Here is a 22,510-nt window from a genome sequence, read left to right on the forward strand (position 1 = left end):
GGAACCTCAGGCATGAGCGTCACTTTGCATAAACATTACGCTATCTACCCTCTGCCCTGATTCATTTTTTAACGTGTTTTTATTTTACTTTTTAATTTTGGTTAGAGAGCAAGAAACTGAGAGGGGAGCTAGCTAGCTAGATTGATAGATCCATCTGCAGCCCTGATTCAACACTGTGAGGCTTCCCCCTGCAGGTGAGGACCAAGGGTTTGAACCCGGGTCCTTGCACAGTGTAATGTGTGCATTCAACTGTGTGCACAACCACCTGTCATTCTCTTAACATCTATTGTTTGTTTCTTTTGCCTTTGGTTAATTGTATTTATTTTTTTAGTATCTGTATTCATTTATTGGATAGAGACAGCCAGAAATCAAGAGGGAAGGGGGAGATAGAGAGGGAGAGAGATAGAGAGACACCTGCAGCCCCGCAAGTGAGGACCGGGGCTCGAACCTGGGTCCTCGTGCATTGTAACATGTGCGCTCAAGCAGGTGTGCCTCTTCGGACCCGGGTCACGCGGCCTGCTCTGCAGATTCCTTCCGTAACAGGAAATGAAGCCAATCAGCGTCCAACCGCTCACCCGATTGAGGTCCCGGGCTCATGAATATTCAGTAGATTCCGCCCGGAGGCTCCGCCCACTGCCCCCACCCGGTGCGGAGACTGCGCCCGCGTCGCCGGCGGCGCGACTCTGTCGTCATACGTAGGCGCCGACGTTCTCGGGGGACCTGCAGAGCTGTCATGGCGAGCTCGGCCGCCTCTTCGGTGCGCCCCCCCAGACCCAAGAAGGAGCCTCAGGCCCTCATCATCCCCAAGAATGCGGCGGAGGAGCAGAAGCTCAAGCTGGAGCGGCTCATGAAGAACCCGGTGAGCCTGGCCCTTCCTGAACCCACTCCCTTCGCTTCTAGGGACCCCCCCGCCCCTGTCTGCTAAGGCGGGGAGTCCGCCCCTGGACCCCAGGACCAGCCCGTGGGAAGGAGCAGGCTGCCCTGAAGACGGCGGACTCCCCCGTGTCCTTGTATCAGAGCGCGCCCGAGTCCCCGTGCTCGGAGACTCTTAGAGAGTGAGAAAGAGAGAGACAGAGACATCTGCAGCTGCTTCACACTTGTCCCCTGCAGGTGGGGACAGGGGCTTGAACCTGGGTCCTTGCGCACCGTAATGTGTGCGCTTAGCCAGGTGCACCACCGCCCGGCCCCGACTCTTTCCTGTTAGACTTTTGTGATAAAAAGCGACAGGCTGGAAAGAGAGCATACAGAGGCACGGCGACAGCTTGATGGTTCTGCGAAAGACTCTCCTGTTTGAGGTTCTGAGGCTCCAGGTTCAATCCCCAGCACCGCCATCAGCCAGAGCTGAGCAGGACTCGGGACTCTCTCTTCCTCCCTCTTTCTCTTTAATTTAAAATAAATAAAACATACAAAATAGTAATAAAATATAAAAAAGAAAGGTAGAATGCGTGGGTCTGCCCAAGGGTTTGGTTATCTTTATTTACTTATTGGATAGAGACAGCCATAAATTGGGGGGGGGGGGGAGGTAGAGAGAGAGAGAGAGACACCTGCAGTACTGCTTCACCACTCATGAAACTTTTCCCCCAGCAAATGGGAACCGGAGTCTTGAACCCAGGTCCTTGTGCATTGTAACACATGCGCTTAGCCAAGTGCGCCACCACCCAGCCCCGGGTTTAATTTTCTAAGCAGCATGAGTCATGGTGGAGACCCCAGAGGCAAGTCACTTAAAACCCTTACCCCTTTTCCCTCAGTCATAATAATAATAATAATAATAATAATAAATTTTGTGGTCCGGGAGGTGGTGTAGTGGATAAAGCAGTGGACTCTCAAGCCTGAGGTCCTGAATTCAATCCCCGGCAGCACATGTACCAGAGTGATGTCTAATTCTTTCTCTCCTCCTGTCTCTCTCATTAATAAATACATAAAATCTATAATCATAATTATTTAAAAGTAGCTGAGGAAAGGTTCTTTCAGCTAGAAGGTTTGGTTGTCGTCTAGTGGGCTTGAAGGTAGAGGTGCGCCCCACCCCCACCCTGGGCTGATGACTTTGATTCCCAGGGCTGCTTGGAAAGTTCCCGAGCAGCCCGGGCCAGGCAACAGGCTGTTGAGAGACCCAGAAGTGGGCAGGATGCGGAATCAAGCTGAAACAAGGGAAGAAAGTAAGAGCCACCAAGGTGCAAGGCAGCCTCCTGCGCTAGTTTTGTTGAAATCCTTGGCATGTAGGAGACGGGACCAGTGGGTATGGGCTGACAAATGCTTCGCTGTTTGCCTATTTGCAGGACAAAGCGGTTCCGATACCAGACAAAATGAGCGAGTGGGCACCTCGACCTCCCCCAGAGTTTGTCCGAGATGTGATGGGTAATGTCTTTGACGTCTTTTTCTCTTTCTCTTCCTCTGATATAAATGTGGGGTTTTTTTAGTTTTTTTATATTTATTTTCCCTTTTGTTGCCCTTTTTTATTGTTGTTGTAATTATTGTTATTGATGTTGTCGTTGTTGGACAGGTCAGAGAGAAATGGAGAGAGGAAGGGAAGATGGGGAGAGAAAGATAGACACCTGCAGACCTGCTTCACAGCCTGTGAAGCAACTTCCTGCAGGTGAGGAACTAGGGACTCAAACCAGGATCCTTATACCGGACCTTGCACTTCGCGTCATGTGCACTTAGCCCACTCACTGTGCTACCGCCCGACTCCCATAAATACTTTTATAAGGTGCAGCTGGAGAAACCCCCGCAGTTTATTTAGTTAAAAAGTTAAATTTGGGGAGTCGGGCAGTAGCGCAGCGGGTTAAGCGCACATGGCACAAATGCAAGGCCTGGCGTAAGGATCCCGGTTTCAGCCCCCGGCTCCCCATCTGCAGGGGAGTCGCTTCACAAGCGGTAAAGCAGGTCTGCAGGTCCTATCCAACAACAACGACATCAATAATGACTACAACAATAAAACATCAAGGGCAACAAAGGGAATAAATAAATATTATAAGTAAATAAATAAAATTGCTTTAAAAAAAGTTACATTTGTTCATCAGACCGCTGATAGAATGAAAAAGACACGTGGGGGTCGGGCAGTGGTGCGATTCGCAAGGATCCCAGTTTGAGCCCCCGGCTCCCCACTTGCTGGGGAGGAAGCTTCATGAGTGGTGAAGTAGGTGTGCAGGTGTCTCTCTTCTTCTCCCCCTCTCTATCCTCCCTTCCTCTCTCAATTTCTCTCTGTCCTATCCAATTAAAGGAGAAAAAAAAAAAAGCCACAGGGCCAGTGTGGCACTATCTCTGGGGCACTGAGCCCCAGAGATAACCCTGGAGGCAAAAAAAAAAAAAAAAAAACTGTCACGCTAGAGAAGATGGTTCTTTTGGGGCAGGGTTGTGCTTTCTCATTGTCAGGGCTTCACTGCTTCGGACCAGCTCCCCCCCCAGACAAGGAGAAAGGGAAAGATACCAAAGCACCGAAACTCCCTTCAGCATGTGAGAGGGCTGGCTCAAGGCTGGCCAGTGCGCATGACAGCGCAGGGCACTACCCGGCGGAGAGATGTAGCTTTTTCTTTTTCTTTTTTTTATTTATATTTATTCCCTTTTTGTTGCCCTTGTCATTTTATTGTTGTAGTTATTGTTGTCTGTCTTTGTTGTTGGATAGGACAGAGAGAAATGGAGACAGGAGGGGAAGACAGAGAGGGGGGAGAAAGACAGACACCTGCAGACCTGCTTCACCGCCTGTGAAGCGACTCCCCTGCAGGTGGGGAGCCGGGGGCTCGAACCGGGATCCTTACGCCGGTCCTTGCGCTTCCTGCCACCTGCGCTTAACCCGCTGCGCTACCGCCTGACTCCCTTCTTTTCTTCTTAAAAGATTTTATTTATTAATGTCAGGAAGGGAGAGGACCAGAGCATCACTCTGGGTCACGCAGCGCTGGGGATTAAACTGAGGGCCCTCATGCTTGATTGAGAATCCAACACTTTATCCACTGTGCCACCTCCCTGGCCACTTTCTTGAATTTTTTTCTTTTTTCTTTTTTGCCTCCACAATTATTGCTGAGGCTTAGTACCAGCACTATGAATCCACTGCTCCTGGAGGCCTTTTTTTTTTTTTTACTGGATAAGAGAGAAGTTGAGAGGGGAGAAGGAGATAGAGAGGTAGGGAGAAAGATGCACGCCTGGGAGTCTGACGGTAGCACAGCGGGTTAAGCGCACATGCTGCAAAGTGCAAGGACCGGCGTAAGGATCCCAGTTCGAGCCCCTGGCTCCCCACCTGCAGGGGAGTCACCTCATAAGCGGTGAAGCAGGTCTGCAGGTGTCTATCTTTCTCACCCCCTCTCTGTCTTCCCTCTCTCTCAATTTCTCTCTGTCCTATCCAACAACAAAGACATCAACAACTATAATAGCAACGAAAGGGAATAAATGAATATAAAGATAAATTAAATAAAGTTAAAAAGAAAAAAAAAGCACCCCTAAAAACCTGCTTCACTACTCCCAAAGCATCCCCCCTGTAGGTGGGGAGCTGGGGTCTTAACTAGGATCCTTGTGTGGGTCCTAGTGCTTCATACTATGTGTGCTTATCCCAGTACGCTACTGCCCAGCCCCCTAACTGGATTTTTCTTAACCCAAAAAGCCTTTACCGAGGCCAGGCAGTGATGTGCCTGGTTAAGTGCACACACACATTACAGTGCACAAGGACCCAGGTTCAAGGGGGGGGGGCCCTGGTCCCCACCTGCAGGGGAAAAGTTTCACAAGTGGTGAAGCAGGGCTGCAGGTGTCTCTCTGTCTGTTTCTCTATTTTCTTCTCCTCTCTCAGTGTCGCTCTGTCTTTATCCAATAATAAATAGATAAGTAAATAAATATGTTGTTAAAAGGCTTTATTATTTGGTTGGATTGTAAACTAACATACTAATTCTAAAGGCAAACAAGCAATAGAGTTATAAAAACTCCGGAACCCCCATAATTTCATCATTGGACCCCAAACATCCTGGTGTAGCCTCTACAGTCAAAACCACTCACACTTAGAAAAACTTGTTTTTATGATAGTGTGGTCATCCTGCACATACTAGTTTTCACTTTAACTGTTCCTTTCCTTTCTTTAGTTTTTTTTTTTTTTTTTTTAAAGACACAGAATGAGAAAAGGCAGACAGAGAGGAGAGGCACCTGCAGCATTGCTCCACCGCTCATGAAGCCCCTCTCTTGCAGGTAGGGACCAGGGGCTCAAACCCAGGTCTCTGCACATGGTAACCTAGGCTCTTTACTGGTGCTCCGCCACCCGGCCCCAGTTGGCCCCTCTTACACACGCCAGGTGGGTTTTCCAGTGATGTTAATGTTCACCATTCATACCAGAAATACCCAGTGAGGCCTGCACCGTGCCTGGGACTGGGCTACGGGGGGTGTGTGTAGGGGGAGCAGGGCTGCTTGCACTGTCCTGTCTCTGGTTTCCTTTGCCTCTGCGGGTAACTGAGTCTCATCGGTGACTCTTGGCCCGGCCACAGGTTCCAGCGCGGGGGCTGGAAGCGGCGAGTTCCACGTGTACAGACACCTGCGGCGGAGAGAGTACCAGCGGCAGGACTACATGGACGCCATGGCGGAGAAGGTCAGTGAGGGCTGGTGGGGCCCTTGCAGACTCGGGGAGCCTCGGGAGCAGAGTGTGTGCACACACTGTGGCCTGGGGGCTGCCCACCTTCTCCGTCTCTCCACCTGAGCCACGGTTGTCTCTTGCATTGGGACTGAACACTGACAGCTCCAGGAAGATTGTTGGGGCAGCCAGTGTTGCTGCTGCTTTGAGTTTTCTCCCTTTGAGGCTGACGTTACTTGGTGTCAGATGTCAAATCATTGACTTGATGGAAATAGTTACTAAGAACTAGTTACTGAGTTTCTTTTCTTTTTTTTTTTTTTTTAAATAATTTATTTCTTTATTGGGGAATTAATGCTTTACATTCAACAGTAAATACAATAGTTTGTACATGCATAACATTCCCCAGATTCCCATTTAACAATACAACCCCCACTATTTCATACATCATTTTTCATGGACCTGTATTCTCCCCACCCATCCACCTACCCCAGAGTCTTTTACTTTGGTGTAATACTCCAATTCCATTTCAGGTTCGACTTGTGTTTTCTTTTCTAATCTTGTTTTTTTTTATTTTTTTTTTATTTTAATTTATTTATTATTATTATTTTTTTAATTTAAGAAAGGATTAATTAACAAAACCATAGGGTAGGAGGGGTACAACTCCACACAATTCCCACCGCCCAATCTCCATATCCCACCCCCTCCCCCGATAGCTTTCCCATTCTCTATCCCTCTGGGAGCATGGACCCAGGTTCATTGAGGGTTGCAGAAGGTAGAAGGTCTGGCTTCTGTAATTGCTTCCTCGCTGAACATGGGCGTTGACTGGTCGGTCCATACTCCCAGTCTGCCTCTCTCTTTCCCTAGTAGGATGGGTCTCTGGGGAAGCTGAGCTCCAGGACACATTGGTGGTGTCTTCAATCCAGGGAAGTCTGGCCGGCATCCTGATGACACCTGGAACCTGGTGACTGAAAAGAGAGTTAACATACAAAGCCAAACAAATTGTTGAGCAATCATGGACCCAAAGCTTGGAAAAGTGGAGAGGAAGTATTAGGGAGGTACTCACTGCAAACTCTAGTATACTTCTGCTTTCTTACTTTGGTGCCATACACCAAACTCAGTCATTTTCTGCTTTGCGTTTCTACTTCTTTTTTTTTTTTTTTTTTACATGCATAACGTTCCCCAGATTCCCATTTAGCAATACAACCCCCACTATTTCATTCATCATTTTTCATGGACCTGTATTCTCCCCACCCACCCACCCACCCCAGAGTCTTTTACTTTGGTGTAATACTCCAATTCCATTTCAGGTTCGACTTGTGTTTTCTTTTCTAATCTTGTTTTTCAACTTCGGCCTGAGAGTGAGATCATCCCATATTCATCCTTCACTTTCTGACTTATTTCACTCAACATGATTTTTTCAAGGTCCATCCAAGATCGGCTGAAAACGGTGAAGTCACCATTTTTTACAGCTGAGTAGTATTCCATTGTGTATATAGACCACAACTTGCTCAGCCACTCATCTGTTGTTGGACACCTGGGTTGCTTCCAAGTTTTGGCTATTACAAATTGTGCTGCCAAGAACATATGTGTATACAGATCTTTTTGGATGGATGTGTTGGGTTCCTTAGGATATATCCCCAGGAGGGGAATTGCAGGGTCATAGGGTAGGTCCATTTAATATATTGCTGTAGCTCTTTCAGTAGAAGTTTGATGTATTTAGATGGCTTCTCATTGGGTGCATAGATATTAATAATTGTTAAGTCCTCTTGATTGACTGATCCTCTGAGCATTAAGTAGTGTCCATTCCTATCTTTTTTAATCTTATCTATTTTAAAGTCTATCATGTCAGATATGAAAATAGCTGTTCCTGCCCTTTTTTGTGGGCCATTGGCTTGTATGATAGTTTTCCATCCTTTCACTTTAAGTCTGTGTTTGTCTTGTTGAGTTAGGTGAGTTTCCTGTAGACAACATATTGTTGGGTTGTGTTTTCTGATCCATCTTCCTACTCTGTGTCTTTTAATAGGTGAATTCAGGCCATTGACATTTATTGATATCAAAGATTGAAGATATTTTAACGCCATTCTTGTAGAGTTTTAGAGTGTTTTGATATATGTCGTATTTGTGGTGGTCTGGTTGTTTATAAGAGACCTTTCAGAACTTCTTTCAGGGCAGGCTTGGTGATGGTTGCTTCCTTCAACTGTTGCTTGTCTGAGAAGGTTTTGATGCTTCCATCTAGTCTGAATGACAGTCTAGCAGGATATAGTATTCTTGGCTGAAAGCCTTTCTCATTGAGCACTCAACAGATATCTTGCCATTCTCTTCTGGCCTGTAGTGTTTGTATGGAGAAGTCTGCTGCTAATCTTATGGGTTTTCCTTTGTAGGTGACTCTTTGTTTTTCTCTTGCAGCCTTGAGGATCCTTTCTTTATCCTTATTCCTTTCCAATCTAAGTATGACATGTCTTGGTGTCTTTAGGTCTGGGTTAATTCTGTTTGGGACCCTCTGGGCTTCTTGAATCTTTATGTCTTTGGTGTTGTCTAGACTAGAGAAATTTTCAGCTATTATGGCCTGGAGAATGCTTTCTTCCTCCCCTTCTCTTTCTTCCTCTGGTAAGCCAATAATGCGTATATTGTTTCTTTTGAAGTCATCCCATAGGACTCTGTTGTTGTTTTCAGCATCTATTAATCTCTTTTTGAGATCTCTTACTTCTTTTTTAGTTGTCTCTAATTCATCCTCAATCTTGCTAATTCTGTTTTCAGCCTCATAGATTCTATTCTCTCTGCCCTTTACTGCTTTCTGGAGTTCATCTATTTTGTTGCCTTGCTCTGATACTGTTTTAGCTTGTTCAGCTAGTTGCCTTCTTAGCTCAGCAATTTCAGCTTTCAGCTCTCTAATAACCATGAGATAATTAGAATTTTCTTCCATCTTCTCATTTGTTGTTCCTGCATTTCTGATTACAGTTTTTTCAAATTCTTTACTCACTCCTATTATTATTTCCTTAGCTAATGTTTGGATGTTGAACTCGTTGTTTTGTGCTTCACCCTCTGGAGGAGTTTTAGCTGGAATCTTGTCCTGGTTCGAGTCTCCAATATTTTTTCTTGTTGTTTTAACCATTTTATATTTGTTAACAGTTTTTTCAGTCCCTGAGTTGGAGCTCAGTGGTGTAAAAGCCTCTTTTTTTTTCTTCCCTGTAGGCTATGGGAGCCTGAGGGCTTTTAAACTATCAATAGGCTTCTTAGCTTAATCACTGACTCCTGACCAAGAGATAAAGCAGGGTGTGGCAGAGATAATCTAGTGGTTATGCAAAGAGACTTTCACAGCCCCTCAGCTATGCCACCGAGGTATAGGTCTTCTCCTGAGTTTCCCGGTTAGATCTCTGTCCCCTGGTGTCCCTCCCTGTTGCTGCTCCAGATTCTGAGGGTAGTAGCAATGGAGACTCAGAGTTGCACTTAGTGAGTCTCTGGGGAGTCCTTTCCTCCCTTCAGCTGTCCCCTTGTTGTGGAGCAGACTGGAGGTGGTGTCTCCACTGATAAACTGTTGAACTGTTAGCAGCCACTTAATCTCTCCTTAGGCCCCTCTCTCCTCTCTGTCACCAGCCACGCATGTTTGTACTCACGAGTGATTTACTGGGTTCCTGTGGTCATTCTAGTCCTGTCTTGTTTCGGTCCGGGTGGTCTCCTTTGGTATTCCTAGTTGATCTGGGAGAGGAGAGGAGAGGAGAGAAAGCGATCTGCTGCTCGTAGCTCCGCCTCAGGAAGTCGAATTCCTGAGTTTCTTTTAAAACTTTTTCTTACCATATTTATTTATTGGATAGAGACAGCCAGAAGTTGAGAAGGAAGGGAGGATGGCAGAGAGGGTGTCAGGCGGTGGCACACTGGGTTAAGTGCGCATAGTACCAAGCACAAGCACCCACACAGGGATCCTAGTTCGAGCCCCAAACGGTGAAGCAGGTCTGCTGATATCTATCTTTCTCTCCCCCTCTGACCTCCCCCTCCTCTCTAGGCTTCTCTCTGTCCTGTCCAGTAAACGGGAAAAAAATTATCCTCCAGAAGCAGTGGATTCATAGTTCCAGCACCAAGCCACAGAGAGAACCCTGGAGGAGAACAAAAAACAAAGAGATATATCCATATTTTTTTTAACTTTTTTATATTTATTTATTTATTTTCCCTTTTGTTGCCCTTGTTGCTCTTCATTGTTGTAGTTATTATTGTTATTGATGTCATCACTGTTAGGACAGAGAGAAATGGAGAGAGGAGGGGAAGACAGAGAGGGGGAGAGAAAGACAGACACCTGCAGACCTGCTTCACCACCTGTGAAGTGACTCCGCTGCAGGTGGGGAGTAGGGGCTCGAACCAGGATCATTATGCTACTCCTTGAGTTTTGTGCCTGTGTGCTTTACCTGCTGTGCTACCACCCGTCCCCCATCAGATGCATTTTTATTTCTTGCAGCAAAAGCTGGATGCTGAGTTTCAGAAGCGACTGGAAAAGAACAAAATGGCAGCCGAGGAGCAGACCGCAAAGCGGAGGAAAAAACGGTAAGGGGCGTCACCCACCACAGGGAGTCTCGGGCAGGGCTGGAGAGTGGACGCTTGCCGGGCACATCCTCACACTCAGAAGCTACCTGTGAGGCCTGTGTGGGCCCTGCCTTTCACTTCTGTATTTTTTTTTCCCTTTTTCTTTTTTTTGGCCTCCAGGGTTATTGCTGGGGCTCGGTACCTGCACCACAAATCCACTGCTCCTGGAGGCTACTTTTTGCCCTTTCGTTGTCTTGCTGTTTTATAGTTGTTGTGGTTATTATTATTCTTGTTAACTGATGTTGTTGGATAGTACAGAGAGAAATGGAGAGAGGAGAGGAAGACAGAGGGGGAGACAAAGACAGACACCTGTAGACCTGCTTCACAGCTTGTGAAGCAACCCATTGCAGGTGAGGAGCCGGGGCTCAAACCAGGATCCTTACGCCGGTCCTTGCACTTTGCGCCATGTGCATATAACCCGCTGAGCTACCACCTGACCCCCCCCACTTCTGTATTTTAACAGGAAGCCTCACAGACTGCAAGTTTACCACATTACTGCTTCCTTAAACCAGGTCCGGGGCCCCAGGCAGCCCCAGTTTCACAGGCCATGCGTGTGCAGATCTGTGCTCCCTCCGCTGTCAGAGAGCAGAGCAGCCCCTAGAGCCCTGGGGCAGGAAGAGCCTGGCAGTATCCCTGGGGTTATCCCCACCCCTCACCCCCCCAGTAATAAGTGAATGAGGAGTTGACAAAAGTCAGTGAGCCAGAGTGGTCTGGAAATGAACACGGCTGGGAAGGGGAAGGCGGTCTGCAGGATAGTGAGCGAGGCCCTGCAGGCCCCACTTCCCAGTGGCCGAGGAGCTACCCAGTGCATACTCTGCCCAGGGTTAAGCCCCCCTGCCCGCCATGCCACATGGGAGCACTACAGGACAGGGAAGCAGTGTGTCTGTCTGTGTCTATCTGAAAAAATAAAACCATTAAAAAAAAAAAAAATCCCAAGCAGTGAAACTCCAGGGATGGGGAAGATGAAAAGAAGAAAAGGAACTTCTCCAATCCCAGGTGTCAGGAGCTAGGTCCACAAGGTGGCATCAGTTTCCATTCCCTGATTTGCTGGTTATCTTTACAGAAGTTGCAAGACTATATTCCCATCTCTGATGCTGAGTCCTCTCTGCCCCGTGAGACAGGAAGTGTGTCTTTCGCATGGGAAGTGTGGTTCTTTCCTCTTTGCTGGGGGCAGAGAGAAGCCAGAATGTCCTCTTCTTCCTGTCTCTCTCTTTTTCTTCTCGTTCTCCTATTGTCAGGGGTCATACCTATCCCCCAGCCTTGCAAAGAACTGTGCTGAGTCCCTGATCTCTCTTTTTTTTTTTTTAATTTTTTTTATTTATAAAAAAGAAACATTGACAAAACCATAGGATAAGAGGGGTACAAATTCGTACAGTTCCCACCACCAGAACTCCGTATCCCACCCCCTCCCCTGATAGCTTTCCTATTCTTTACCCCTCTGGGAGTATGGACCCAAGATCATTGTGGGATGAAGAAGGCTGCAGGTCTGGCTTCTGTAATTGCTTCCCCGCTGAACATGGGCATTGACAGGTCGATCCATACTTCCAGCCTGTCTCTCTCTTTACCTAGTGGGGAAGGGCTCTGGGGAAGTGGAGCTCCAAGGTACATTTGGTGGGGTTGTCTGTCCGGGGAAGTCTGGTTGCATCCTGCTAGCATCTGGAGCCTGGTGGCTGAAAAGAGAACATACAAAGGCAAACAAATTGTTGAGCAGTCACAGACCTAAAGGCTGGAATAGTGCAGATGAAGTGTTGGGGGTCCTCCATTTTGTTGATAGCTAGTAGGCATATTTTAGTTATATTTCAAAGGGTTGTAGCTATACTTTTTTTGTTTTTTTGTTGTTTTTTTCCCTGAGCCTGAAATCTGATATGAAGGTGGATCCAAGTTATTATCTGGGGAGATGATGTCATGGCTGGGAAAAGGACCAGTAAGCTGGATCAGGGTAGAGAGTAGCTCCCAATGTGGGAAAGGGGTATAAATATTGTTGACTGAAAACCCTATCTCGATTTGATGTGATCTGGGGCCCGTAATTAGTTTAGGTGGTCTCTCTTTTGTAAGTCGCCCGTGGGGGCGACTCTCCTTCAGCGGCTGATGGTATTGATGGTGTCAGAGCAGTGAAATCTAGAGAACTTATCAGTTCATTCATTTGTAACTGGGGGTGGAGAGAGCCAGAGCATCACTCTGGCGCACATGATGCCAGGAATTGAACTCTGGACCTCATACTTGAAGGGCCAAGGCTCTAGCCACTGCTCTGTCTCCCCGACCACTTGCATGTTGATTACTGTAGTGTTTTCATAATACTAGTTTTTTTGTTGTTTGTTTTGTTTCATAAGAGCACTGCTAATGGTGGTGCTGAGGGTTGACCCTGGGACTTTGGTGCTTCAGTCATGAAAATCTTTCTCCATAACCACTATGCAGCCTCCCCAGGCCTAAGCCCTGAGTAGATACTTCCTTTCTTTTCTTTTTTTTTTTCAACTATTTATTTATTTATTCCCTTTTGTTGCCCTTGTTGTTTTATTGTTGTAGTTCTTGTTGTTGCTACTGATGTCATTGTTGTTGGATAGGACAGAGAGAAATGGAGAGAGGAGGGGAGACGGGGAGAGAAAGACACCTGCAGACCTGCTTCACCGCCTGTGAAGCGACTCCCCTGCAGGTGGGGAGCCGGTGGCTTAAACCGGGATCCTTCCACCAGTCCGTGCGCTTGATGCCACCTGCACTTAACCCCCTGTGCCACCGCCCGACTGCCTCTTTTTTTTTTTTAATATAAAAATCGATAAGGAGTTAACTTATTTCTTACCTTTGCAGCCAGAAGTTGAAAGAGAAGAAATTGTTAGCAAAGAAGATGAAGCTTGAACAGAAGAAACAGACAGGAGGTGAGTGGTGCCCACTCTGCTGGGCTGTGGCCTTTCTCTGCCACGCACGGTGGCTGACAGGTGGCACTCACACGGTCACGGCCACTGCAGATGTGACGGCAGTGTTTGCAGTGCTCTAGAGCTGGGCCAACCGCATGGCTGATGGGGTGTGGCCGGCCCCCTTCCTCGCTAAGAGGAAAGGCTGGGGAATTGGGCTTGTCTCTGGCTCTGGCTCAGTTACTTGACAGGTGGTCAGGTTGAAATGCTTTTGGAACCTAAAGAGATAGCACAGCAGTTTGCACAGACTGTCATGCCTGAGCTGCAGAGGTCATAAGCCAGAGCTGAGCAGTACTCTGGCATGAAAGGGGGAGGGGCGGTGGTGCAGCAGGTTAAGTGCACATGGTGGAAAGGGCAGGGACCGGCATCAGGAACCCAGTTTGAGCCCCCGGCTCCCTACCTGCAGGGGAGTCGCTTCACAGGCAGTGAGTGAAGCAGGTCTGCAGGTGTCTGTCTTTCTCTCCCCTTCTCTGTCTTCCCCTCCTCTCTCCATTTCTCTCTGTCCTATCCAACAACAACAACAACAACAAAAAAGGAAACAAAATGGAAAAAATGGCCTCCAGAAGCAGTGGATTCATAGTGCAGTCACAGAGCCCAGTGATAACCCTGGAGGCAAAAAGAAAAAAAATAAATAAAAGAAAAGAAGTATATCTGGGAGTCAGGCAGTAGCGCAGCGGGTTAAGTGCACGCGGCGCAAAGCGCAAAGACCGGCATGAAGATCCTGGTTCGAGCCCCCGGCTCCCCACCTGCAGGGGAGTCACTTCACAGGCGGTGAAGCAGGTCTGCAGGTGTCTGTCTTTCTCTCCCCCTCTCTGTCTTCCCCTCCTCTCTCCATTTCTCTCTGTCCTGTCCAACAACAACGACATCAGTAACAACAACAATAACTACAACAATAAAACAATAAGGGCAACAAAAGGGAAAGAATAAAATAATAAAAAAAAGAAATAAAATTTTTTTTAAAAGTATATCTATTAAAGAAAAAGAGGGGGGAGAGAAAAGAGAAATGCTTTTGCCTACAGAAAAAGCCAGAGAAGTCACCTAGCAGCTGTACCAAGAAGAGCCCCTTTTCTTCATGAAACAGGAAGTTTATGGGCGGGTGGTGACATGAGAGTCTCTTTGCAGAAACATTATGCTGTCTACTCCCCCTGCCCTTTTTGTTTTATCTATAGAGCAAAAGACATCCAAGAAGTGTCCTAACGGATGTCACCTGACATCTCATTGGTCTGGAATGAGTAGAAATTGGATTCGTGGCTCGTTGGACTAGGGATATGATTCTCGCTTCGGGTGCGAGATGATTTGAGGGGTTGGGCGGTGGCACACCAGGTTAAACACACACATTTCCGTGGGCCAGGACCCAGGTTCAAACCCCTATCCCCACCTGTAAGGGGAAGGCGTCAAAATTAGTGAATCAGGTCTGCAGGTGTGTCTCTTCCTCTCTCCCCCATTCCACCCCCACCTTCTCAGTTTCTCTCTGTCTCTCTCCGATAAATACATAATGTTAAGAGGCCAGGCAGTGGTGCAGCTGGTGAGGTACACACCTTATAGTGCGCAAGGACCTGAGTTCAAACCCCTGGTCCCCACCTGCAGGGGGAATGCCTCATGAGAGGTGTCTCTGTCTCTCTCCCTCCCCCCTCTTTTAAAAATATTTTATTTATTTTATTTTTGAGAGAGAGAGAGAGACAGAGAGAAACACCAGAACACTGCTCAGCTCTGGCTTACGGTGGTGTGGGGGATTGAACCTAGAACTTTGGCACCTCAGGCATGAGAGTCTGTTTGCATAACCTTTATGCTGTCTCCCCCACCCTCTCCTAATCTCCCTTCCCCTCTCAATTCCTCTCTGTCTCCATCCAATAATAAATACATGAATGATAATTTTTAAAAGAAGTATTTGGGGGTCGGGCAGTAGCACAGTGGGTTAAACACACGTGGCACTAAACTAGAGCATTGGTGTAAGGATCCCGGTTCAAGCCCCCAGCACCCCATTTGCAAGAGGTCGCTTCACAAGCGGTGAAGCAGATCTGCAGGTCTCTATCTTTCTCTCCCCCCTCTGTCTCCCTCTCCATTCTCCATTTCTCACTCCTGTCTAACAACAATGACAGCAATAACAATAATAACCATAAAAAAAAAGGGCAACAAAAAGGGGAAAGAATAGCCTCCAGGAGCAGTGGATTCGAGGTGCAGGCATGAGCCCCAGCAATAACCCTGGAGGCAAAAAACAATAAATTATTTGAAAAATACATAATCTTGGGAGTCGGGCAGTAGCGCAGCAGGTTAAGTGCAGGTGGCACAAAGCGCTAGGACTGGCATAAGGATCCCAGTTCGAGCCCCCACCTCCCCACCTGCAAGGGAGTCACTTCATAGGCGGTGAAGCAGGTCTGCAGGTGTCTATCTTTCTCTCCTCCTGTCTTCCCCTCCTCTCTCTATTTCTCTCTGTCCTATCCAACAACGACATCAATAACAACAATAACTACAACAGTAAAACAAGGACAACAAAAGGGAATAAATAAATAATAAAATTTTAAAAAAGAATATTTTAAAAAAGAAAAATACAGTGGTCTGGGAGGTGGCGCAGTGCATAAAGCATTGGATTCTCAACCATGAGGTTCCAAGTTCAATCCCTGGCAGCACATGTACCAGAGTGATGTCTGGCTCTTTCTCTCTGTCCTCCTATCATTCTCATGAATAAATAAATAAATAAATGAATAATTTTTTAAAAAAATACATAATCTTAAAGAAGAAATAGGATTTTTATGACTATCTTAAAGCTTTTTTTTTTTTTTTAAGGTTTTATTTATTAGTGAGAAAGTAGGAGGAGGGAGAGAAAGAACCAGACCTCACCCTGGTACATGTGCTGCCTAGAATTGAACTCAGGACCTCATGCTTGAGAGCCCAGCACAATCCGCTGCGCCACCTCCTGCACCTCACCTTTCATGGTCCGTGCTAGGAGTTGGAACATTGCCACCCTAGATAGCACTGAGATGTATGAATTTATTTTGACTAGAAACCAAAATCGGGAGGCAAGGGGGAGACAGAGAGGGAGAGAGACAGAGACGCCTGCAGCCCTGCCCCACCGCTCGTGAAGCGCCCCCTGCAGGTGGGGACCGGGGACTGCACTCAAGCCAGTGCACCCTTGCTGGGTCCCAGAACTGAGGTTCTGCTCTTGAGGAGGAAGGACCCAGTAGGGAGTCCGGTGCCACCCTCCCACGGTGCTGCCGACCCTGCCTGCCTCCGCACCTGGCCACTCCAAGGCTTTTTTTTTTTTTTCCTTTTACGCTTCAGGATCCTTCACGCTTGCTCGGGCTCCATGGCTTCTAGTGAGCAGCCTGGTGGCGTTGGCATGTGCCCACTGCTGGGTTGCCTGGGTGGCTTTCAAGGCTCGGCATCAGAGTTACAGCTTCCTTAAGCTGAGCCGTGTGGGCTCTCTAAGCTACCCCCCCAACCTTAAGGCCCAGCCTCTTGCCAGATTCTGGGACCCCCCCCCCCCCCTCTGCTGCTGTTGTCCGTGTTGGATAGTTCCTCCCTGTCTGACTCCTGGCTGCCTCTTTCCTCTCAGCATCCGGCTCTGGGAGACTTTCCTGCAAGTCTTCACTTGCCAAGTAATTTCTGTCCCACTCTGGATGGTTTAGGTGCAGACCAGCCCCCTGCCTTGCCGGCCAGTACACTGCATGTGCTCCCTGGTGGCCCGTCTGGGTGTGGTTCTCCGAGTTTCTCTGGGTTACACCAAGCTCCATCCTGCTCGGTGAAAAGGTGGAGCCGCGCCGGCTCCTGGGTAGAAAGCTCCCGCCCGGGGGTGCCAGGAGCCCCAGCAGCAGAGCCATCCGGGACGCCGTCCTCAGCTCCTTCTCGGGCTCACTGACCCGTCACCAGCTGCTCCTGCCCAGTGGGAACGTTGCTTTGTGTGGCCTGAGACAGGACAAGCTCTGCCCAGACTTTGCGTCCTGTGCTGCAGCCACTCCAGAAGCCTCACCGTCTCTCAGTCACCTGATATGGGGAGGTCTCCCTCTCTGGCAGATCTGAGAGCCCTTTCAGAGCAAGAGAATTTGCCGAGTGCGTCTAGACCCTCGGCCTGTAGTGGGCCCAGGGCATCGCATACAGGACCTCATACTCGCACCAGGCTCTGTCTGTCTGTCTGTCTATTTTTATGAGAGCACTGCTCAGGTCCAGTTTATGGTGGTGCTGGGGACTGAACCTGGTTACATTTCCATTTAAGCAGGTGTGCCCCTAGGGGCCACTAGTGCCCACTCTTACTGATAGTACTGTCACCCTAATGTCCCCCTCCCCCCCTTCTTTCTCTTTTCCCCAGAGCACTCGGCTCTGACTCAGGGTGTTATGTCACCCTTGCGCTACCTCCCAGCCCCTGTCAAAGCCTCCGTGTGGTGCTGTGTGCGTGCTGGGCCAGACGTGAGTTCACTCTGCCCTCACAGGCCCAGGGTGTTGCTGGGGGCCGTCCTCGTCTCCTCTGCGAGCAGCGGGCTGTGTGCTCAGGGCTTCAGGACTGTTGCCTGTGGGGACTCAGCGGGTGGCCCCTGAGCCCTTCTGGTCTCCACAGTGACCTCAGCCTGACCCGCCGGCCAGACAGTTGGGTCCATGTGTGACCTACAGGTTCTGTTGTGGTGTCCGTGACAGCTCAGTTCTCTACTTTGCCCGCGTTGGGGCTGTTAGGGTTTCGCATTCTTGCCATCCGGTTCAGTCAGTTCTGACACATGTTGTTGTCCCCGGTTATATATAATGCAACACAGGAAGGCTCTGCTGTCCGTGGATCTGGGGTGCACACAGCACACACCACTCCATGTGGCACAGGCTTCTGGCACCAGGCCAGACGTCTGTCTGTCCCGCCCAGCATTTAGCGGTCAGACATGTGGTCCAGACGCCGTGGGTGTGGCTGGTTGTTCCTGGGCTGGTGGCCACAGAAGGTGACGTGTCGGGACGAAGCCCAGCAGGCCCAGCTTTGGAACTGGGTTCCAGGGGCTCCCCAGCTGGGTGTGGGGCTGGGGGCAGGTGGAGGAGGCCCTGGGCCCCTGGAGTGGGGCCGTCAGGGCCCAGCTGGGTGGTGGGCTCAGCGCCAACCTCCCTCCAGTCTCCCCATCCTCGTCCCTCCACACCCCCTGTAGGCAAGGGAGGCAGAGCCTAGAGCCCACTGGGCTGGGCCCAGTTCCCCCTGCCACTGACTTGAGTCCTTGGGTGGCGACTGCTGCCTGGTGTGTGTGAAGACTTGGCATCTTGCCTGGCCCACAGTGAATGGTCAGCTGGTGCCCGTCAGCCCAGGGTTGTGTCCACGGTGCCACCGGCGATGGCTCTGGCTCACTGCCGTGAGGCCATCTCCACCTGTCCCAGCTCATGCATGTGTGTGCTGCCACACCCCCTCAGGCTCTTCTTATGCACAGGGAGACTCCACAGACTCAGAGCTTCCCCTGGGGTCGTAGCATCTCCCATGTGGTGCCGAGACACAAGGTGTGCGCCCTCCCAGCTGAGGCCGCTCTCCAGCCCTCGGGAGACAGAGACCTCGAGCTGTTGGGGCCCCCCACCCCGCCACCACCAGCCTGCTGTGTGCACCGCAGGATAACCTGGGAGCATGAGACTAGGTTGGGGTGCAGCTGGCTGCCTGCCGTGACATGGGGACACAGCAGTGGCCCGGGTCCTGGGTGTCAGGACGAAGCCACAGTGGGAGTGAGCCCCACAACCTCTGGCTCACGCAGCCGACCCCCGAACCCAGGGCCCCGCACTGCAATGCTTTCTGGTGGGTGACCCTGGGCCCTGCCCGCCTAGGGGCCTAAGGCCCGGAGGTCCTTGTCCCTGCCACCACCCGCACCCCCAGTCTCTAACCTGAGTGTCGTGTGATTCCAGGGCCTGGCCAGGCCCAGGGGCAGCCACCCAGCAGCTCTGAGGAGGCGTCGGGATCCGAGGAGGAGGAAGAAGAGGAGGAGGAGCCCAGCTTCCTCACGGGGCGGTGATGGCAGCAGCCGAGGGAGCTGCGTGACCAGTTGCCACACAGCCAGGAAGAGACCCCCCCGGGGCCGGACACCGAGCCACAGGTCGCTCCTGGCTACTCCTAGCCCCCCCTCCCTGCAGGACTCAGGCCTTGGGGACAGAGACCGTGGATGGACAGAGGGCTTCCCCCTCGCTGAGCGCCCCAGCTTCCTGCAGAAGGGGGGCAGGAAAGGAGGTGTCACTCCCAGCCCTGTCGCCGCCTGCTGGACCGTGCTGAGCGTGGCCGGGCTCTGTAAAGTAGCATTTATTCAGTAAAGTGCAGAGCCTCGAGGTTTGTTACAACATGTGACACACTGGTGGGGGGGTGACACACTAAGCACTGATGTCCTGTTTCAGGGTTTCCAGACTCGGGGCGGGCAGTGGCCTGTGCGCTGGGGCAGGGGGCCTGGGCGGATCGAGGGCCCCCCAGAGCGGCTGCCCCATCTCGCGGTGGGGGTGGTGTACAGCAGCACCTGTGGGTGGCCTGGGCTTGTAAAGCAGCAGGGGACAGGTTCCCCCCAAGCTGGCGGGGACAGAGGTGGTTCCCCCGCACCCTGGGGCCCGTGCTCGCTTTGGGGTTCTCCAGCTTCCTGGAGACCACGTGTGTGTGCCCTTGTCAGAGTCTGACAGAAATAAGGAAACAGTGGCTCTGCGTGGGGTGGGGTGGGGGGGCAGGAAATAGCTCACTCTCCATTCCCTGGGGGGTGTCCTGCTTCCCAGGCCCGCCCTGTGCCCCCTGGTGTCCTCAGGCAGTTGTCTTTCCCAGGAAGCACACACCCTGCCCTCAACGCTTTGAAGCCTCGCTCTGTTCTCTGCCAGACCCCACTGGCCAGCTGTCTGCTCTCTGCTGTCTTTGAATTCCGAGGGTATGACGTGGGGGGGGGGGGGGGGGCGGGCAGACAGCACTGGGGCCCCACAGCTTGGACAGCATGGGCAGCAGCCACCTTGCCCTGCCGGGACTCTTCACACTGGGTGCTCACTCTTGTGGCTGGGGAAGGGGGCGCCTGGGGGACACCAGTGGGACAGGAAGGAGCGGGAGGACCCTTGCTGGCTTCAGGAGCAGGCTGGGGCGGGGGTCTCAGGCCCGTCCATGAGCCTGGGGGGGGTGGGTTGGTGACAGCTCATGCTATAGAGCCCCCGCTGCACCTACCCTGGGCCCCAGGTTCTAGCCCCCAGTGCCACGCGTGAGCACCTTAGGGGGCTTCACGGAGGCGGGAGCCATGCTGTGGAGTCTCTGTCTCCCTATCTGTCTCTCACTTTCCATCTGGGCGACACACAAGTCCGCCTGGAGCATCGGTGTCTCGCAGGGCTCAGCCCTGGTGTCAGTAAATGAACTGATGAGAGGGGCCACGACATAGTTCACCTGGGTAGTGTGCTGCTTCACGGTGCAGGAGCCAGGGTTGAGCCTGGCCCCCAGGACTGTGGGGTGTGTATGGGTCTCCTCCCTCTCTCCATCTCTTTCCTCTCTCTACCTCTTTCCCCCTCTCTCCCTCTCCCTCCCTCCCCCCCCAATCCTGCCAGAATGCAGGGCCCAGACAGCATGTGCATGGCCCCCCTCAGAAAAGCTGGGTTCAGGACAGCCCCCTCACCACTGACTCAGAGCTGGAGGAGGCGAATGAAAGTCTATTTGCAGAGGTCGGTGGCCTCAACCCAGAGGATAAGAACCTTGCATGACAGGGGCCTTGGGGTGGGTGGTGCGTTGCTCACCAGCTCAACCTGCCGAGTGTGAGGCCCAGGTTCAGGCCCTGGCAACGCACCGAGCCGATCCAGAGGGGCGCAGTGTAGGTAGCACTGGACTCTGAAGCTTTAGGTCCCAGGTTCAATCCCCAGCCTCGAAGAGGCCTGAGTGATGTGGTTCCCCCACCCCCAGGAGTAAATGAATCTTTTTTTTTTTTTTTTGCTTCCAGGGTTATTTCTGGGGCTCAGTGCCCGCACTATGAATCCACTGCACCTAAAAGCCATTTATTTCCATTTCATTGCCACTGTTGTTATTGCTGCTGTTGTTGGATAGGACAGAGAGAAATGGAGAGAGGATGGGAAGACAGACACCTGCAGACCTGCTTCACCGCTTGTGAAGCGACTCCCCTGCAGGTGGGGAGCTGGAGGCTCGAACTGGGCTCCCTGTGCCCATCCTTGCACTTCACACTGTGTGTGCACTTAACCCGCTGCACTACTACCCAGCCCCCATCTTTGTCATTTTTCAAAGGTTGCCTGGTCTCCCCTCGTATGGGAGAGAAAGACCGACTCTCAGGCGCCTCCCCAGAGAAGACCCCATTGTCTCACTGGAACTGCAGTGTCGGGAGGGGTGTAGGGGGGAGAGAAGGAGGTGTGGGCCTAAGGGGCTGTCCAGGGGTCTTTGAAGTGGTTCACTGGGAAATGACCATCTGTCTGTGTGGTTCAAGCCCTGGATCCCCATGGGGAGAGCTTCACAAGGCGTGTATCAGTGATGCAGATGCCTCCTCCTCCCCCCAGTTCCCCCCACCTTTCACCAGCTCATCAAAAAGGAAAGAAAAGGGAGATGGGGGTAGATAGCATAATGGTTATGCAAATTGATTCAAAAAAATCCCAGGTTCTATCCCCCTCCCCCTACTGTAGCAGAGCTGAACAGTGCTCTGGTAGGGGGAAATAAAAAAGAAAAGCAAGCCCAGTGGTTACCCCAGTGGCAAAAAGAAAAGAAATGGCCTCCGGACCAGGCGGTGGTGCACCTGGTTGAGTGCACATTACAACGCACAAGGACCCAGGTTCAATCCCCCATCCCCACCTGCAGAGGCAAAGCTTCATGAATGGTGAAGCAGGGTTGCAGGTGTCCCTCTCTCTCTCTCTCTCTCTCTCTCTCTCTCTCTCTCTCGCTATCTTTCCCCTTCCCTCTCAATTTCTCTCTGTCTCTATCCAACTAATAGATAAAGATAATAGGGGCTGGGGAGATAGCATAATGGTTATGTAAAAATACTTTCATACCTGAGGCACCAAAGATCCCAGGTTCAGTCCTCAGCCCCACCATAAGCCAGAGCTGAGCAGTGCTCTGGAAAAAATAAAGATAATAGAAAAAAATTAAAAAAGAAATGGCCTCCATCTGACAGCTCCCTGTACTCTGTAGGTGGGGATCGCGGCAAGCAGCGACCTGTTGCAATATAATAAAGGCTAATGCTTAGAGCAGGGGGAAGGCAGGAGCTCAGGCCCAGAAAGTAGCCATTTAGAAAGTGAATCCCATCACTTATTTTTTTTTTTAACCAGAGCACTGCTTGGCTCTGGCTTGTGCCGGGGATTGAACCTGAGACCCTGGAAGTCACTTTGCTTAACCATTACCCCAGCCCAGCCCGCTTCCCTGCCTGTGGTAGAAGAGAGCAGGAAAGTACTAGGCCCACCTCCTCCCTTGTCGTCAGTTAAAATGAGGAACCACCAGAAGCTTCTGAGACCTGTTCTTGACTTTCTCTGGGGTGGAGGAGCCTGTGGGAGCCGGAAAGGGGAGAGCTGTCCACTTCTGCCCTGCTGGCCGCCAGGCAGGGTACTCCTGCATTTCCCTGCC

The 22,510-nt window shown here is 50.7% G+C and overlaps 2 protein-coding genes across 2 annotated transcripts in view; both read left to right on the plus strand.

Moving 5' to 3' along the window:
* Positions 1-22,510, plus strand: part of CUX1 (cut like homeobox 1) — a 389,471-nt gene that overhangs the window by 279,803 nt on the left and 87,158 nt on the right. The window lies entirely within an intron of this gene.
* PRKRIP1 (PRKR interacting protein 1) lies at positions 690-19,275 on the plus strand. The gene is made up of 6 exons (XM_060173439.1): positions 690-859; positions 2,277-2,355; positions 5,457-5,557; positions 9,987-10,072; positions 12,914-12,981; positions 18,862-19,275. Exons 1-6 carry the CDS (start codon positions 734-736, stop codon positions 18,966-18,968), a joined length of 567 nt encoding a protein of 188 aa, XP_060029422.1. The 5' UTR covers positions 690-733; the 3' UTR covers positions 18,969-19,275.

This window comes from Erinaceus europaeus, chromosome 15 (assembly GCF_950295315.1).
Source record: "Erinaceus europaeus chromosome 15, mEriEur2.1, whole genome shotgun sequence".
In the NCBI taxonomy this organism is placed as follows: Eukaryota; Metazoa; Chordata; class Mammalia; order Eulipotyphla; family Erinaceidae; genus Erinaceus; species Erinaceus europaeus.

Excerpts from the sequence above, each read along its gene's own strand:
- PRKRIP1 (XM_060173439.1), top strand. The coding sequence starts at position 734 with ATGGCGAGCTCGGCCGCCTCTTCGGTGCGCCCCCCCAGACCCAAGAAG. Across the intron at positions 2,356-5,456 it reads GTTTGTCCGAGATGTGATGG|GTTCCAGCGCGGGGGCTGGA; the intron begins GTAATGTCTTTG and ends GCCCGGCCACAG. Across the intron at positions 12,982-18,861 it reads ACAGAAGAAACAGACAGGAG|GGCCTGGCCAGGCCCAGGGG; the intron begins GTGAGTGGTGCC and ends GTGTGATTCCAG.